This window comes from Achroia grisella, unplaced genomic scaffold (genome assembly GCF_030625045.1).
Source record: "Achroia grisella isolate CSIRO2021 unplaced genomic scaffold, CSIRO_AGI_Agris_v1 utg782, whole genome shotgun sequence".
In the NCBI taxonomy this organism is placed as follows: domain Eukaryota; kingdom Metazoa; phylum Arthropoda; class Insecta; order Lepidoptera; family Pyralidae; genus Achroia; species Achroia grisella.
The window spans coordinates 630,441-649,981 of record NW_026713022.1 but is presented as its reverse complement, the minus strand read 5'-3'; the positions used below and the strand labels follow the sequence as shown (position 1 = coordinate 649,981).

The window sequence follows — 19,541 nt, the reverse complement described above, 5'->3', positions numbered from 1 at the left end:
GTTTCGCATTAATTAAAGTTAATACTTAGGTGCAATTATAATTTTACACCACTAAAAACTCACCAGTCTCGAGACATGGGACTTACGCTAATTCCACATATGCAAAAAATCCTGACGTCCAGCATAGAGGTAATCGATGGCACCTACCAATCGAAAGTAATTACAAAGTGTTCATATTCGTTGGCCAGTTACTTCTCATGCCTACTTAAAATCTCTAACATAATATAATATTAATATACGTACATACGTATATTAATCTTCTAGGCATGAGAAGTAACTGCATACATATGTACCTATATATTTTAAAAATGTTTCCCTTTCTTTAAAAAAGCTTTAGGATAAGTTATTATTACCCCTGAAGTGTCAATTGTTCAGTAAATACCTACAACATAATGGAGAGCATAGTTAGTAATAGCACAATTAACAATCCTCTTATCCTACCATACCTTGGTAAAGACTCCACACGGTACCACTAGAAACCAATGCTGTTAATTCCTAGTGAATTAGCCGCGATAGAGGTACACTAATTAACATCATTCTCTAGTTTCCACTTTTGGAATTGCTTATCTGGCTATTTTAGTCATTCCAGTCCAAATGTGAAGAGGGAGTGAACTCCCATTAAAGTTTATTTTCCACTTTTACCACTTCTTTATTGGAGAATATCATTTCACCAACAGCAATAAGAAAATATACAGCTATGCAAGTACGCAGCAAACACAAAGAAAATTGTGATCGCTGCCTTTAATCGTAAACAAAACCTCCCTCGGTCGCGAAGGTCATTAGGGGGTGAACACGCGTGCTATAGTACTATTATAGAGGTAGGGAGATATATAAACAATTCAATAAACAGACACAATGCTTTTAGCATCAACGATCGTTGCTTTCTGATCGATATTCAAACAAAGTTTTGTTTTACATTTCTCTATTCTTTATTCATTTTCGTTTTTACATTTCTGACTCTTCGATAATTAAAACACCGATAAAATATCGAGTGTTGCGATCTGCAACCCAATGAAAGTTAAGAATACTTCTTACTGAATCTGGAATAACAGTCGTGACAGGCTAAACAAGAGCTATCTCTAGAACGGTGGATATCGATAAGCTACTACTACAGCCTGGTTTGAATGATGCTCACATTTTACTAGTTCTTACTGTAAAATAAATGTTTGTACAAGGCCTTTTTGAGATACTGAATTAACGAACACTTTGACGGTATAGGTAAAGGATGACAGGATAAACACAAAGTTAGGTCAGTTAGCCCATTAAGTTGATTTCATCAGGAATAAACCATGGTTTCCAGAAGGGACCGCATGGATGTCGATCTAATATCGTACGTTACTATTCATAGAGCTTCTTTCTTCCCAATTGTTTACAATCCACACCCCTCAGTAATAATGTAAATATCACGTAACTATTTGATATATCGGAATAGACAGTACACAGACAGTATTTTTCAACGTCAGCTTGCAGGCATAAACTCACAGTCGCCCATGCTAAAAGCATCGTGATTGCTTAGAATCTATATGTAATTGCGGATGACGTCATCAAAATAGAACCGCTGCGCCGAATCGTATGACGTAATTTTCTCGTGTAGGTGGATATTGAAATATACAGGAACCTAGGATATTCAGGACAATGAGGCATGTATAGGTTACATACGAAGCGCACATAATAATGAGATCGAATATATAATGTCGTACACTGAGAAAAACTATAAACTAAACTATGTTTAGATACTCATTTGCTGTAGGATTTGGGCTAGCATTTATAACAAAAAGTGTAATAAATGTTAAAAAAAGTATTTATTTTTAGTGGACGGGTACACATACAATGCAATACTCAATACACTTTATACATAACAATATTGTAAAGTTAATTTCACGTGGACGGATACATATTCAGTCTTATAAGTAGCTACGTACGCTATATCAAGAATTATCTCCACAAAACAAAAGCTACTTAAATCACGAACTTACCAAGTTAGCGAATAAGAAATCTTTACGGGAGGTAATCCTTGTTACTAGCCATAGTTATATTCAATACGTCACAATAACATTTCAGATAATGAATTGCAAGAATACAGACGAAACCATAATCTCTTCTTTTATGAATATTACATTTATATACATAGTATTTATAATTCTGTCATAAAAAGACTCAGACTGTACACGTAAAATGGTGATGTCTTTGTAAATTATGTTTAAATATTTCTAACTCAATCATGTCTGAAATGCCACAACTGAACTAATAAAGTGGTCAAACCTGTGGATTATAGCTTGTTTATTAATAACTTCCGACAAATAACAATCTCTTTGCCTACCCAGTGAGGTAATTAGCGTATATACACAGATTTGTTTATAGTCAAAACAAGTAAATAACAATTTTTACAAAAACTAATTGAAATCGGTTCATTTAATTTTTGTAATGCTAGAACATAGTTCAATTATGTTACACTATGACCTTTAATAAGTAATATATTATTAAAAAGAATTATTATAATTATACATAGGATATTAATTGTAAAGGCTATACCAGGACAAGAAATATTATAGAATAATTTTTAAGGTATAAAAAACAATTTTTAAACCTTCATAGAAATTTCGTGATAACTTGATCAATTTAATACGAAGTTTCAAAATTATTTTTATTATTTCCACTTTTTCCTTTTTGATACAGTTTCACAAGTATATAACGATATACCTACTTATAAAATAGTAGATATATATATATATTTAATGGTAAATGACGTAATATTTTTGTTTAACTGTGTTTGCAGTTTCGCCTGCGTTACCCACTATTTCTGAATGCGTCACTACATCAGTGAATAGGATAAATCTCCGTTCTAAATATAAATTCCTTGTAATTTAACAATTGTAAGAAACTATAAATCTGTATACATTAAAAAAAATTGTCTCTGAATTTTTACATGATATTCACATTTCACACATGATTCTTAACCCTTTTATTATCTTAGATATCAGTACTGAAGTTTTATAAATGCAAAGACCAACATACACCCTCTACAATCATAATCTGTCGATATACAGTCATATGGTATTTACATCAAATGAACTCCACTCAAAAAGGTCTATTTTTTTTTCATTTACTTCAAAGAAAGATAATTCTCACTCAGATCTTTGCTCAGATTGAGTATTATTTTAGAAAATATCAATTTGAGTATAACAATAATAGATATTCATAGCTATTCATTGTAGTTTCCATAAACTAATGCTGTTATTCCTGCATACATATCAAAGGTGAAAATATAGTATTATATATTTGAGATTCAAATCTTTTTTAAATGACACACTTGGTTACTTAAAAAACTAGATCATTTTCTTACAAGTGAAACTGTCTTATTAACTGGGTTTTATTTTTTGGAAACATGATTCTAAGTTTCAATTTTTGTTTGTACTCGACATAATATAATATCATTCAATTGATTCCATCAGGTTTATGCTTAGAAACTAAAGAACTTAAATATTACTGTAAATGTAGCAGTCACTAGTAATAATAGAGGAATAGGGCTGAATAATGATGAAGAATTGCATCCATCCTTACTGTTGCATGTGCAGTACTCTATAAATATGTTATATGTACCAGTTCGCATAAGGCAAAATCTCTCATCTCCTTGTAAACCCACTTCACCTAGATATGCACATCCTCTGAAGTAACGCCATACACCATTTACTGTAAATAAAAATTATATATCAATTAGTGACATATGATCATACTACTTGACTCTCCTCAAGCTTGGATGCTCTGTGTTATGAGAAGCCAGAGACTAACTCCTTATATTCTATGCATTCACTGTATGGGTGTTGGGTCAATTATATGACAGATAGGGAAATTGAATAGGGAAATTTGATCAGATCCCTGGAATTCTGAGCCGGGTGAAGGTTTAAGAGGCCTTGCCCATGTTTCTCAACACTGGCAAGTTTCTTTCCCTGTCTACTAGTGCTGTTATAGTCACACATTCTAGTATAGAAGTCATTGCAGTTTTAGACAGGCCTCAATCTTTTAGAACATTGTAGACAGATTTAGCTTGCTGTAAAACCCCAAATACTAAGAGAAAAGAGTCTACATCCTACATTGTCCAAACCAAGAATTAAATGTGAGAACTTCATATATATACATATAACTAGTAAAAATCATTGGATCTAAAATGTGGTGGAATGATAACCTCATCAAATTTAAAACAATATATTTCATATATCTACCAATGATATACTAATATTATAAATAAGAAAATTTTGATGCTTGTTACTCAATGACAATCACATGGAACTAAGTTTGTTACATTAACCCAAATAGACAGAACACATTGCCTTATAACACCACACCCGAATCTGTATATTGTCCTTTTTAGTGAAATCATACCAGATTAAAATAAAACAAAAAGTTATGAGCATATCATAAAAATATAGGTTTCCTCTTTTCCCTGCATAGAAGTGTTCTCTTTCTGTTTATATCCATAAAGTTTATATATGCTAGGCGAGGGGATTCTATGTAATGAGAAAGCCATAATAGGCTGACTGACCTAACTTCATACTCATCTTCTTAAACCGTCAGTGCAGATCCCGCCTGCACCAACCCATTATCATCCATAAAAAAATAATTCTATTAACCAAATAAAATACCTTACAGCATCGCGCGTCAATACTCGTAGCATGACCTACCAATCAAGCCATTTGTTGCAAAGAAGTGATGTCTGGTATAATATAGATAAAAAATACAAAAGTTAGGTTATAATACCTTTTTGTCTAATTTTCCGGCACATTTGAGGCGTTACCCCCGGCAAATGGATAAGGCCCTTTTCCTGCTTGCAATCGGTGATAGGAACTGTACTGTTGTCAAAAGGATCCGCACATTTCGGATCATTATTAGACCGGCAATCCCAACATTTTATGCTGAAAGCTAAAATTTAACGTTTAGTTCAAATTCAGGGCGTGCCCATGAATGTTTCAACTTTATAAAGAAACTTAGTACTTACTAGAAGTCACAATACTTAAAACGATTAATAAAATTAATAAACATTTGATCATTATGGCAAAGAAAGAAATTTACTATATAAATTAAAAACCGTAAAAAGTTATCTAACGACCTATAGTAAACATACACACAAAACAATTTTGATTGAAGTGATACTGAATACTAACTGACAATCTGACATTTAACAATAAACAACCAAATGACAATTGTTAATCTAAACGTTAAAGTTGCAATTGATTCAATCATTCGGTCCAATCAGTAGTAAAAAATAAAAACATTAATTATCCGATATGTAATGCTTTAAGTACAGTTGTTACAGTTTATTACAGATATGGTTCTCACAATCAGTCAACCTACCCGCGAGCAATTTCGCGCTTAAAAAGATACCGAAAACAGTTTAAAATACATGTTTTTATTAGGTACAGATAATAGGCGTATGTACCAGCTTCTAACTATGATGAATACGACCATGGAAAAATGTATAAGTTATTTTATCTAACTCTCATCGCATTCAGTCTGAATTCGAAATTACGACGGCTTTGAGTCGAGATTCAATATCTGCGTTGTCCCCTAGCTCTGTCCTCAGACAGTCATACAAGAGTTGATCTACTACTCTATAAATCCTTCAGCAGGTTTGGAATGCCATCTGCAAACAGATTAGGCAATCAATCGGCATTAGTATAATTGTAAAAAAAGCATAAATTGCATTCGAAGACTATGGAACTAAAAACGTAACAATACAGGCGTTCCACTATCAAAAAACAAGATTTTTTACTTATGTTATAAAATATCAATATAAAGTAGTACTTTCAGTTTACTAAATAGTTATTGTTTTTTCTCGTAAGTAATCGAACACTATGGACTAATCGATTACAATGAATTTAGTTCGGCAACGAAGTGTGGGTGCGAAATTAATCGAATCGATATGGTTATGTAACGAATATAATAAAAGTGTACGAAATAAATTAGTACAATTCGTTTCATACATTCGTATAGTATTCTTGTGTCATCTGTGCAGTTTTCTTGTGTCATCTGTGGTGTCGTTTCGTTCGTTGAATTATGTTTTGGATGGGTTGGGTCGGTGTTTTTGCTGGATAGCTCGTTATATTTTGAGTGTATTTTAAAAAGTTATCTACAGAACTCATAACATTTTTTAAATCTATTAATATAGAATTGTAAAAATGATTGCAAAAGTCTGTATATTATTAACGATATATGTATTACCCACTGGTAAGTGTACACAATTTATACGGCATTCAGTGGTTACTAAATAATTCCTTTATTTTATATAAATGTATTTTAATTTCCAGTGTTAAGCGTTAGGTGTTATCAATGCGCATCATCACAAGACAACAAGGGCGAAGACACATGCGGCGCTTACAAGAAATTCGACAGAGACAGCCATGTAGCAGTGGAGTGTAACAGTGATGAATCTCATATGCCTGGATCATTTTGTATGAAATTAACACAACAAGGACCTAAAGGCTTTATATGTAAGTGCTGGAATAACCATTAATTATATTATTTGAATATTTGAGTAAATTACATTAGGTAGTTTAGATTATCAAACACAACAAATTTACATACATAACAAGTAATAACAATAATATAAAGGGACCAATGATTTTATATGTATTAAAACAATGCCTAATGTCCATGATGAACCTAATAGCAAAGTAAACAGTATATAAAAAATAAATAACAATTACAAATATTAAAATAGAAAATAAACTGTATTATAAATTATACATTAATTACTATTAAAAAACAAATTAATCCACTCTGGTTTTTATGCAAGCAATTTATGTATAAGATTGCGTTTTTAAAATTGGTTGAGTATTTTATGATTCATATAAATATTTCATATACTTACATATTTCTATTATTTTTATAAGTTACTATATATTATAATTATATATATTAATACTATCTCTATCATATTTTCAGGGGATGGTAGGTGGCGACAAGTAATTAGAAGATGTGCGTCTGTTGCCGATACGGGTGTGACTGGAGTATGCAACTGGGGTGTTTATCCTAACGGAGTGTACTGGGAGGAATGCTACTGTTCCTCTGATGAATGTAACAATTCATCATATTTAAAGGAATCACTAACTCTCATATTTAGTACTATTATGATTGTATTTTACTTGCAGAAATTATTATAAAAGCAATATTAGTATCAACTTATTTTTGTATTAGATTCTTCATAAGATTAAGTGACATGAATATGACAATATAAGTGCCTTTGACACAAGCATATTTTGATTTTTCTTGAATATTTTATAGTTAAAAAAAAACATATTTTTGTTCTTATGATGTAGTGACTGAATTTGAATCTCAAATAAGTGTAAAATTATTCTAGTATAAAATAAATTAGGATTTCCACTAACTGTCAAGGAAAGGAAGTTTCTGTTTAGGAGTATTTATGTTGTTAACCATTATTTTTGTAATTGTAATTAATAATAGTCTGCAATGTTTGTAGAACTCTATGCTTTCTAACATGTTCAACTTCTTTTTTTCCATATCTATATCTTGCAATCAGCTCACCAAGCCTTCAACAAATTTGTTGTTGTACTGTTGACATGTTCAACTTGGAGAGACTTTTATCTCCAATTCAAATTCTCACTCCCATTTCAGTCCTTTTGGACATAATTGTACAGTATAGGAAATACCAGTCGTTTTTATATAAATAATTATATTTATGAATAAAAGGATTAACCTGTTATTTACTATTGAAATATTAATTATATTGCAATTTTAGTATGTACTACAGTTTATAATTCTATTTCTTTCCAATGGACTGTTATATTGTATATATTGATATTGATGTAATGGATGTAATGGATGGATAATCCGAAATAATTGAAAATATGATATATTTATTAATGTTAAATAAAACTATAAACTAAGATACTTATTACTAAATTAAAATATATGAATAATGTTTCATATGATGTTAAGAATTAACCGTCCACATCTTTGTATGTAAGTATTAATATGCCCTATTGCTTTTAAGAATCTCATACATTTCCATTAAAATAATTATCCATAGCGTGTTAAAAATACAATTGCCTCATTATAATGTGTGTAACATAAGCCTATGTAAATTTATTTTGTATTAGACTGTCTGTAGTGTAGACACTAAATGTTTAATGAAAATGAAATAAAATGAAATAACCTGAAATATAAGCGAAATAAATAATTATGTTAGAAAAGATAGAGTACATAAATTAACAATTGAATTGTTTTTTAGAAGTCTTTTGTATTTAAAATGTAGTTATGGCTAAACTACAAAAACTTTTTTTTTTAATTTTGACTAGTTGTGTTACACAAGTACAAAAAGTCAACAATTTCAAATTAGTAAAGTTTACATCTGATTGTCTATACCAATGTGTAACTTTAAAATTAACAACAATTTATAATATAGACTATTGTCTTACAGAACCTGACCACTTAGCACCTAAATTAGTACGTATGTCTAAGTGTGAATGTCAGTCAACAGATTGGCAAATTGAATTATTAAATATGTGAAACAAAGTCTTTTCTATTGGAGTGAATTTTTAAGCAATTTACTGCTGTTGGTACTACATTTCAATTGTAGTTGTTCATTACTAGAAAGTATTAAATAATATCACTTAATAGCTCTTGATATTAAGATTATATTTACACATTTTTTTAAATATAAGAACAAGTTTTCTGTTTCTACATTACCACGCGTAGAGGCTATCTTCAATTCAATTTCAGGAATTACTTTCTTCGTGAAAGCTTACACATATTATTGCATCATAATTCGAAACTAAGTTTCTTAAGACTGTATATTGAGAAATAATAGTAAATATATGTTTCTGATGTTAAGGACCTTTTTGGATATTAAGATAAATTATCATAAATTTTGTCTGTAGAAAAATATTTCTTTTTACTTTTCTACGTAAGTTAATAAGAATCCCATTTATATGGCACCAATTTCACCAATAATTAAGAAGAAGCCATGAAACTAAAATTGTTCGTAAATAACACGCTTCAAATAAATATGTTAGATTAAAAAAAACAATTGAATGTTTCGAATGAGAATGTAAATGTAACAATGCCGCATGTTACATAGTCTTAATTTAATTGTAACATATCCGTCCATTAAGCCTTTATTAAGAATTTTTTATAATAAAAATATTAGATATTATCTCAGTATATTATTTTAATAACATCTATCATCACACCATCGATAACGTTTTTGGTACAAATAATTACGATTTGACAGTTTCGCTGGTCTAACGGTTAACACAGAACCTTGCTTTGATGATCGCGGATTCGATTCTGGCCCAAAAGTTTTGATCTTTTCTATGTATATTATGTGTGTATTATTAAAAAACGTATTTAAGTATTTCTAACAGATTTTTAGTACCTAGCCATAAGCTCATTTATAGGTATAGATGGCCTCACGACCTTTCGGCGTACTAAGTCGAGTAACCACTAAGCCGAGACTATCAATCATAGATACTGTAATAATAATAATAAAAAGATAAACTCTAACCATTAAAAACTAATGCATAATTTCTATGCGGATAATGTCAGAGTTTTTGCATAGTGAAAATGACTTGATTTTCATTTCACCGATTTATTCAATATCCCAAAATTGATAATGAAACCTTTGTCACACAAAATCTCAAGTAGAGGGTAATGAAGTAGATAATTTTGTGACGTAATGAAATCCATGTAATCATCCTAATTGCTAATTGAATAGCAAACATTAATTTTTTTGATAAGTAAGTACTACTGTAATATTATATTATCTGTGGTACTACCAAATATCAATCGATTTTATTTGCTAACTATGACGTAAATTTAATGTTATAATGAGCGCAAAATATTAGTGTACATTATTATATCGATACATATAAATAAAATTCGAGTGTCGGTTTGTAATATTGAAATAACCGTTTTTTACTACATGCATATAAATATAAATACGGTACATACACCAAAACTACATTTTTATCATTTTTGTCTGTTCCGGCTAATGTCTGAAATGGCTGGACCGATTTTAGCGGGACTTTTTTTGGCAGGTAGCTGATGTAATAAGGAGTACCTTAGGCTACTTTTATTTTAGAAAAATAAAGTTAAATTCCACGCGGACGAAGTCGCGGGAACAGCTAGTCGTAAATAATATAATGAATGAGTGTTGCTTGTGCATTTAAATTACACAACGAGTGTCTCGTAATTACTTTGTTGTAGTGTAATGTTTATTTATAAACATTTACTAATTACTTCCCTGACTAAAATTCTAGAAATATCAGGGTTAATTTTGTAACTTAGTAGATTTCATAATATTTTGCCTAACAAAGAAAACGCTGTCATTTGTTATTAATGTTTACAGTCCTGAATACACTTATTACTATAGACTTGCAAATGAATAAACTTGTGTTGGATATAAACATAATTAAGGCACCGAGAAAATGAAATTAATCACACAAATTCTTGAAAGCTTTCATAAATCCCAAATGTCTAAAGCGACAGTTACCATAGGTACGTATGTAGCGGGAAATGTCCTTTTCCATAGTAAAATGAATTATCGTCTCTCATTGAGCTTTCGCCGACGATCGCCTGTCGTCGATCAACTTCGGAAAACGTCGTGACCACTCGGTACAGAAAAGGAGGGTCTGTGCGTTGTAATTCTGATTTCTTCTGATTCATGTCTGAGTCACTTGCGCGAGGGAGTCAGTATGCGCTCGACCCCTGCTCTGTTTTCATTGGAATCCCGGTCGAGGCTTTACATTTTCCCGTAGCTCCAACCCTCAGTCCTCCGGCTGGCAGTAGCGAGGAAAATTTCGCATTTCCACCGACTTTCGACCGGCTACGCAATTTCATGTGGGATGATTAAGTAACCATTTTTAGACCGATTCCTAGCAAGCTAAAAGTGTTGTAAAAAAGAATCCGTGTAGATTTTTAGTGTCAGTGTGGTTTTTATTATATTTAATTCCATAAATGTTTTTTAATTGACGATTTGTGGCTGGGTGTACGAATTCGTCATTTTGGAGTAATTCATGCTGAAGAGGCTGTTAGTTGAATAGGCGCCGTGAGTACCTTTAATTATTTTTATTAAACGTAATAATCAATGTTTATTTCATAGATATATTTAATAAACTACATCACCGTGTAATCGGTTAAAGGTTATGACCCTTAACCCGTAAAGAAGTGGACCTACTGACTACATAGGCTCTTTCAAATTCCAATAAGTATCTTGTTTATTAATAAATAAAGGAATTTATTTTTAAATTATACGCATCCAATGTATTTTAATTACCTGTTTATTACAATGGCAGTAGTACCTATCTATTAAGTACAATAAACTTTATCCGTGTTTTAATATTCCTTGTATTATATTGGTATTATTATTAAGTATTGTTTATCCTGTTTATGTAAAAATCATAATGTTATAAACTTTTCATGTAGGTATTAATATAATATTTCAGTATTAACGATAGATAAAGTTAATATGTTTATAGGTACATATAACTACCGATTTCTTTATTTTATATTATTTGTTTACCTATTTCTGATGATTCAAATATTCAACGAAATTATTCTAGTCATTACGTAATAAAATATGCGTGCAATGTCATTAATAATATCTATGATAGAAATTGGAATAGGTATTTAAGTACCTACGGGCGCTACATATAACTAAATTATAAATATTAGTAATAATAGATTTTTTAAATTTAATTTCGATACAACTAGTAATTTAAAGGAAAGAGTAGATTGATATTTAATTAAAGCGAAATAAGGTAAGAAGTAGAGTACGAATATAAATACGCGGAATATGTATGAGTAAGTATTTCGATATAATTAATTACATAATTGATCAAACAAGGTCAGTTAAACATTTATTCGATTATATCACACGCAATATATTCCTCAAACAGTACTTTTATGAAATCTATAAGGTACTAGTAATAATACTGCCCTGAATAACAACGAAAGTGAAAGAATATGCAACATCTCACAATAAAGCCATTGATTTAACGTAAAAAGGAGCCTTTATTATGGTTTCTATCTTCTAAATGCTAAGCTAAAAATACCGCAAGGGGATGATAGATTTATTGATTTTTCTTATTTTATTGGAACTTCAGTTCGACTGAGAGATCATAAGAGTCGCGTTACCATTAATTATGATGTTTATATACTTATTTCTACTACTCTTTTCTCTCCATATTCATTATTTTTCTATATCATCGCTATTGACTACTGATGATAAACAGAGAAAGACAGATTTGATTTTAATGTCTTTATATCGTTTATACGTGATAATATAATATTTTTGTGTACCTATTTCTTTTTATAAATGGAGAGATTTCGTAAATATTATTGTATGGGCCGATGTTTGAAAGTATCTAAATTAATTAAAGCGGGCAAAACTTTGAAATAAAACTAGTCCATACTAATATTATAAATTCGAAATTATTGTCTATACAGTTTCATATGTCTATAATGAAACTGTATGTATGTATAGTACTATCACGAGGACGGATTGTCTATCTTTTATGTCGTGTATGAAGTCACGGCTAATTTATACACACATTACGCTAATTGTTATGTGCCCATAGCTAAATATTTTATTACTGCTAATACTAGTTATACAGAAATTCTTATATAAACAAGATGCTCACTAATTAGTTTAAAATTTTAAACTGATTAGGTAAATATTCATTGACTTAACTATGTATTCTAGTGGAATTGACACTCCACTTCTCATTCTATATAATCTCATCAATTAGTACGTAACTACCACTAAGTACTTAAGTTTAAATGCATAATATGAAACTATGTCTGTATCGCAAACTTTGACTACCAGATAATGAAGGGGAAAGAGAGACAGACCCTGCATTTCTACAATGAGCATATTCTTATTAGGTAAGTATATATTTGTGAATACTGGCCTGCCAAACGTTGTATTATCATATAAATTAAAATCCATATTAAAAAATAGGCGTTGATGGTGGACGGGTGAAAACATACCCTATGTTTGTATTTATAATGATTAATAATTTTGAAAAAAATAATATAAAAAGAATTGGAAATATATAAATAAAAATTTTTAGGGATGGGTCAACCTTATCATTGAAGGAAATGAAAAATAGTTGTTTCCTATTCTGAAACCTACCCGAAAAATCAGTAAAGCCGTTTCAGAGGAGTTTGGTAACAAACCGCGAAACGAGAAATTTTTTATACGTATATGTATATCTTAGTTTCAAGTTATATAAATATTAACAAATACTTACAAAATATAAGTACTTAAAGTTTGGCCTTTATGTTAATACTATAAGTTAAATCCTTACAACGGACAGAGATTTGTCCAAGTCTAGGGATGGACTGTTATGGTGATGATGACGGTTACATAACAATAACGACCAAGGATAATTAATATACAGCCAGCTGGTCCAGATTTTTTATCATGGGTACCAGACCGCTGATAGAAGTAATTTAATATGTAAATATACACTAAATATGCATATGAAACAAACCAATACAAACAATTATACATACAATACTTAAGACCCGTAGCCATAGGACATAAAGTCTTGTGGTAAACCGCCAGACCACCTAGGTTGCCTTGATTTTAATAATTTATGATGGCATTTTCATCTACTTAAGGATTAAATAATTTTGTGTAACAAAATAATAATACATATTCAATGTAGTTTAAAACACACATTATTACCTTGTCACGACCAGAGGCTTTAATAGAAAATCTTTTAATGGAATCAGCTCGGTTTGATAAGTTCTATGTATAGATTCGGAATTTCCTACATATTTTTCTGCTTTATAGTATTTATAGATATATAAGTCGTCGTCGTCGACTCGGTCGTAGTCTCTAATTTTTTTACTTGTTCATCACAGTTTATCACACAATCCACAATGCCTCTGACTATTCTGTCTAGGGTAACAGACATGAAGGTACATAATTTCATTACTATTATTATAACTTCATGAGATAGCGTATCAAGGGAATTAAAAATATAACGCACAACGATGTGATTATACCTTGATATCTCAGATTAATGTGGTAGTTAGTCACTTAAGTACGTACTTACCGTTTAGATGGAAACTTTAGATGATAAGAAATCTGTGATGGTAAGACAGTTTACTCGAAAATCGTTCTTATTGTACACCTATTGCCTACCTGTCTATATGGCTAAGTAGTATTTTAGGGTTCGAACCATAAAGAAATCATAAAAAATATGTTGTTGTACGAATTTCAGATACATACTTACTTGCAATTTACACATTTATATAAAACAATACCTACATATTACTTACTGTAAGATGATATAAAAATCTTTTGAGGTAGATGTACAAGTCACATACATTTTTCTAAAATGCTTTTGGAATTTTTGCAACATTAAAAGTACTAGAAAATTCAAAAGTCGTCGTGCCCGCAAAATCGGTCCAACCGTTTGGGAGTTAATTGACTTAATGTAAAAGACATAGAAGAATTATCTGTATTTTAAGACAGGTATATAGATATAAACACCTAATATGTAAGTATATATACTAGATATATCAGCATAGACCAACTTCAAGTCTATATATAACAATCCAGTCTAAATTGCCAATGCAATTGCAACTGTCCTCTCTATTGAAGCCACACAATGTTACATAGATAGATATTAGGTATTAACAATGACAAAGTTCAAATCAATTTATTAGATTGCTCCAACGAATTACTCGTTAAATTGAACAATGTGGTCTGAAGCAGTAACAATTATCTTTATAGATAGATATATAGTGCATTTTAAAGTATTATAGAATAATCAAAAAAGTATGCGTGAAGAAAAAAATCCAAGTAAGAATGTGTGTCTATGAGATTCCTTTTTGCCAGAAAAAAGTTCAATTAGTCAGTCATTCAATGGTTGGAAACACCAAGAGACACATTTATGCTGCTAACCAAACAATAGAACGATCAATAGGCATCATTTATATATATTTAAAATAAATAATTAGCTATATTATTCACCACCCACGAACTAATTATCTTTTCCTTTGTCTTTAAAATGTCGGACCACATAGATAATAGATAGATAGATAAAGTATGTTTAAACACAAAGTATTACCACAGATTTATTATTTATATTGTTAATTGGGTCATAACAGGAATATTTTTATGGTAAATAAAGGTTAATATAGTATTTACCTCTCGGCGACGTTTCAACTAGGTTGCACTTAGCCATGATCACGAGCTCACGCTGAGAGAGGTAAATACCTTTATTTACCATAAAATTATTCATATTAAGACACGGTTATTAATATAACCATTGACATACTTTGTAGAATGTTATGTTAATCACTTCGAAACCAAATAACTAGTTTGAAACAGTAATGAAGCTCTCCACTTGCCATTACATATTATACATTACTATTATAGCCGTACTTCAGATAATAGTAGTAGTCCCCAAAAATCTTTATATAGAAATCTAACTGCCGAAAGAAAACATTACCGATCAGCGTCGTCATTTGGGCGTGCTCTCAAGCTGTGGGTTATTTGAGTATACGCTTCCCTGAACAATATTCCATAGGTACAAGGTCTAACGGACCTACTAATTAAATAAAACACGCTCGAACGAACATCTAAGCTTAAAGCAAAATATAGCCGACAATAATACGCCAAAACAGCCGGATAACGAGGAAAACAATACAGTTATTAGACTTAACGTGAAACTCAAGTATATTTCTCACAGGAAAAATATTTTTTTCTAATGTTATAATTCGTTTATTTATTTTTTTCTAATACTGAATACTCTCTAAAATAATTGATATAAATCATAGGCATTAGTTCATCACAACTTGGCCAACGATTACTTTAATACAAGAAGACCTTTACACACGCAATGTGTGGTTCTAAGTTGAGTTTTCCTTCTCTTGTGCTAGTGTATTCGCGGTTTATTTCCACAATTACCTCTTAGGATATGTTGGGTTGAATTATAGTAGTAACACATTATATTCTTACCCTTCGCAATATGTGAGTGCACTACCTGAGCCCGTGACTTCGTGCCTATTCGTCATTGCATTTGGAATATTACAATACAACTTTTTTTTCATAGCCTTGGGGTGTCAACTGTTCTGTTTATATGTAGATATATATTCACACAAGAAATTACTTAAATATGTCTATTCCTTATTTTATTTATCATTATTATGACAAGAGCGTAGCTCTTAAATTATTAATGAAATGATATTATAATGATGTTAGTCCTAGCTGGCGTTTACATGTTCACCAGACGAAAATACGAGCAGTGCGTATAAATATTTTTTTCTATGTGGTCTGTATCTAGATTTCATTAGTATGTTTATAGTTTTAAAAATTACTCAATAAATAACCAGAAAATAGTTTAAAAATATTTGTACCTATAACTATTGGACGGTCGTATTTCATGTTTTCCCACTCATTTCCATTACGAGTTCGATCGTAGTTCAATACAAACAATTATATTCAAGAGTACCTATGACTGACAGTATTGAAGCGGTTTATTTCAATACTCGTGATATTATTTATAACTAGCTATTCCCGCGATTTCGTCCGCGTGGAATTTAACTTTATATTTCAAAAATAAAAGTAGCCTAAGTTACTCCTTATTCATCAGCTACCTGCCAAAAAAAGTTCTGTCTAAATCGGGTCAGCCATTTCAGAGATAAGCCGGAACAAACAGACCCACAGACAGACAGACAAAAATTATAAAAATTGTTATTTTGGTATATGTACCGTATATATATTCATATGCATGTAGTAAAAAACGGTTATTTCAATATTACAAACATACATTCTAATTTTATTTATGTGTATAGACTAGCTATTGTCGCGACTTCGTTTGGTTTTGTTGTTTAAGATAAAAGATTATCTATGTTTATCCTAGTGACACAATCTATCTTTTTAGAACTCGTTCAGGCGTTTAGCCGTGAAAAGGTAACAGTCAGACAAAAATACTTTCAAAATTATAACATTAGTATATATTCTAAATATTTTGTTACATGATTTTTTTGTAAAGTATTTTAGTTACTTTTATCACAGATAATATAATATTACATACTTTTATTATGCCAACAGTCCTATTTCCTATCATTACACTTAAGCTCTGTGTTTAAAACCTATGTTCTTTGCCCCGTCTTGTATACACCTCAATATAAGTTTATTCTACACATTGTTCAAATTATTTTATATTTATTTTTCCATTTGCTTTAGATATCGTTTTAAGAACACCCTTCGTCAATTCTAAAAATATATGTCTATATTAATCTTCAAACGGACGGTTTTCTATTTTATATTATGCATCTAAGGTGTTTTTATAATATTTTATTACATTAGCTTCATAGAGATATTGACAAGGTACATAACTGTTTAATTGTTGGCGCAGTCATGTACTTCTATAGTACCAGCTTGGTTTGGAGCTAGAGGGCATTTGCGAAGTCTAGAAGTATTTAATTACCTAATTTGTTAGTATAATAATAAATAAAAGTAAATACCTTACCCAGTATATTGAAAAGTAAATATTTTCTTTATGGATGAACCTTCATAGCTCACATCAGCTGTAGAAATTCCCAAGAGGCACAAAGAAATTTCTTTATTATGATTAATTTTTATACTTTTTTACGCGACGTAGATTCGCTTCAATTATAATAATTTATTTTGACGAAGTCAATAAATTGCAAAATATTCATAGTTTACGTTATAATTTCTGACTAGGTCATTCACATAGGATTGAGTCGAATAAATAAATAAATACTTTCAGTATTTTGGTCGTAAATAAAATACTTTATTTAGGTAATAATATGCGACAGATATATCAATAAATAAATAACCCTAGATAATCCGTACAGTATCATTTAGCTCCAAACTACATCAGACCTTGTACTGTAGATACTGGATAATGAATAGAGCTCTACCTCTATTCATTATCCAGTATCTTTGCTAGAGTATAGTGATTTATACAAGTTTAACTGTTCTTTGTGTCACAAAAAAAATATACCATACAATTTAACCTTTTTTCATCGATTTACTTTATAAGTCTACAATATATGAAATAGTTTTCTGTACATAAGGAACTGACAAAGAAACATACAATAATATAATATTATCCATCACAAGGGTTAACATTGTATCGTAATAATCCAATGACTTCGATAATAATACTGATCCTTTACTTAAGTGAGCACTTGAAATTGTTACTGCAAAGCAAGGCGAGTAAGAACGTTATTAGGACCCGATGGAGTGGAAAGCAAAGCTGAATTCCCTGCTGACATTGCTATTGCGATGTACTGTTATTGAATCTAAAGCTCAGTTCGTGCTTACTCGACAATTCACAACAGTTTACTTGTTTCTATAAATGAAAAATAAGTGCTCGGGCTTTTGCCTATAAAATAAGACATTATTGTCTTTCAGGTAGTACTCTTGTTGTACGTAAATAATATAATGTTGTCAATTGTTGTTTGTGGTAATTTCAAATATTTTGAATAGTTTAGGAATAACCGATACTAAAATTATAAATGCAAAAGTTTGTCTATCTGTTTGTGTATTAGCAGTATTAGTATTTTTATTACCTTTACTTTGCTGAATGGACCTTAAAGTACTTTAATACAATGATGTATTACGAGGAAGGACACATGCTATGTTTTACAAATAAATAGTCTGTTAGAGGTAAAATTGTAAATGCATATGGCACATATTATTTTAATATTTCTATTAACATATGTTCGATTATTCCTATTATCCACTACACCAACACTAGAGTAGGTACTTATTGAAAATAAAATTTTGAGAAGGCTGGTTAAATATATTATAAGTATAAGTATAATATTAGTATCGTTTAGAAAAAGTCAATAGATCTTTTATGGGAATAGGTATAAAAATTACAATAATAATAATTCAAAACATCTGTTAAATCATATTTACTGAGCAAGGCCTATTACTCACTAAACGATTACTTGAATGACGAGCGTGCATGGCAATAGTTTTCATGTTCGGGATTTTCATTTAATGTTAGACATAGACACCTATATAAATGCATTGTAAATAAACTGGATTTAAAAAAAAAAGTAATTCAATTGAGTTTCTTGCCAGTTCTTCTCAATTGGATCTATATACCGAACTGGACGTTAGGGAAAAAATATTATAATGTAAAACTTGACGTTCATAAGCGGCTAAAATGTCGTACATGAATAAATGATTTTTGAATTTGAATTTATTATTACTATTATATATTAGTATTGTTACACGCGATTTCTTTCTTATTAAGATAAAAAGTAGTGGGCTATTAGCCAGTCCAGCAGTATGAATTTGCTTGAAATTCTTGAAACTCTATCTGTTGCAAGTAGCGGTAACATGTTCAATTAATATACATGTAAAATGCGTGCCCAATGAAGTTTATTTCTGCGTACTACATCGGAAAACCTTTGATATGTATATCTATATTTACACTTATAAAGATTTTAACATGCCGGTACTTTGATAACTAGGACAAAGACATCACAAACGTCATACTGTAATACGGGGACGGAAACTG

At 30.4% G+C, this 19,541-nt stretch overlaps 3 protein-coding genes across 4 annotated transcripts in view; 2 read left to right on the top strand and 1 right to left on the bottom strand.

Moving 5' to 3' along the window:
* Nucleotides 1-2,464: 2,464 nt before the first annotated feature.
* LOC131851285 (uncharacterized) lies at nt 2,465-5,136 on the bottom strand. The gene is made up of 3 exons (XM_059201767.1): nt 4,994-5,136; nt 4,756-4,917; nt 2,465-3,690 (listed from the first exon to the last, which is right to left on the bottom strand). Exons 1-3 carry the CDS (start codon nt 5,043-5,045, stop codon nt 3,461-3,463), a joined length of 444 nt encoding a protein of 147 aa, XP_059057750.1. The 5' UTR covers nt 5,046-5,136; the 3' UTR covers nt 2,465-3,460.
* Nucleotides 5,137-6,017: 881 nt separating this feature from the next.
* On the top strand, nt 6,018-7,497 carry LOC131851296 (uncharacterized). The gene is made up of 3 exons (XM_059201781.1): nt 6,018-6,222; nt 6,303-6,485; nt 6,940-7,497. The coding sequence occupies exons 1-3, from the start codon at nt 6,174-6,176 to the stop codon at nt 7,155-7,157; spliced, it is 450 nt and encodes a 149-aa protein (XP_059057764.1). The 5' UTR covers nt 6,018-6,173; the 3' UTR covers nt 7,158-7,497.
* A 3,212-nt stretch (nt 7,498-10,709) lies between these two features.
* The window catches only part of LOC131851210 (probable G-protein coupled receptor CG31760), a 42,116-nt gene continuing 33,284 nt past the window's right edge, over nt 10,710-19,541 (top strand). For both annotated transcript variants that reach the window (XM_059201665.1, XM_059201666.1), the window contains exon 1: nt 10,710-11,062. The gene's annotated coding sequence lies outside the window, so the exon portion shown is untranslated. The remainder of the gene's footprint in view (nt 11,063-19,541) is intronic.

Excerpts from the sequence above, each read along its gene's own strand:
- LOC131851285 (XM_059201767.1), bottom strand. The coding sequence starts at position 5,045 with ATGATCAAATGTTTATTAATTTTATTAATCGTTTTAAGTATTGTGACT. Across the intron at positions 4,918-4,993 it reads TTTAAGTATTGTGACTTCTA|CTTTCAGCATAAAATGTTGG; the intron begins GTAAGTACTAAG and ends GTTAAATTTTAG. Across the intron at positions 3,691-4,755 it reads CCGGAAAATTAGACAAAAAG|TAAATGGTGTATGGCGTTAC; the intron begins GTATTATAACCT and ends TTTTATTTACAG.
- LOC131851296 (XM_059201781.1), top strand. The coding sequence starts at position 6,174 with ATGATTGCAAAAGTCTGTATATTATTAACGATATATGTATTACCCACT. Across the intron at positions 6,223-6,302 it reads GATATATGTATTACCCACTG|TGTTAAGCGTTAGGTGTTAT; the intron begins GTAAGTGTACAC and ends TTTAATTTCCAG. Across the intron at positions 6,486-6,939 it reads AGGACCTAAAGGCTTTATAT|GGGATGGTAGGTGGCGACAA; the intron begins GTAAGTGCTGGA and ends TCATATTTTCAG.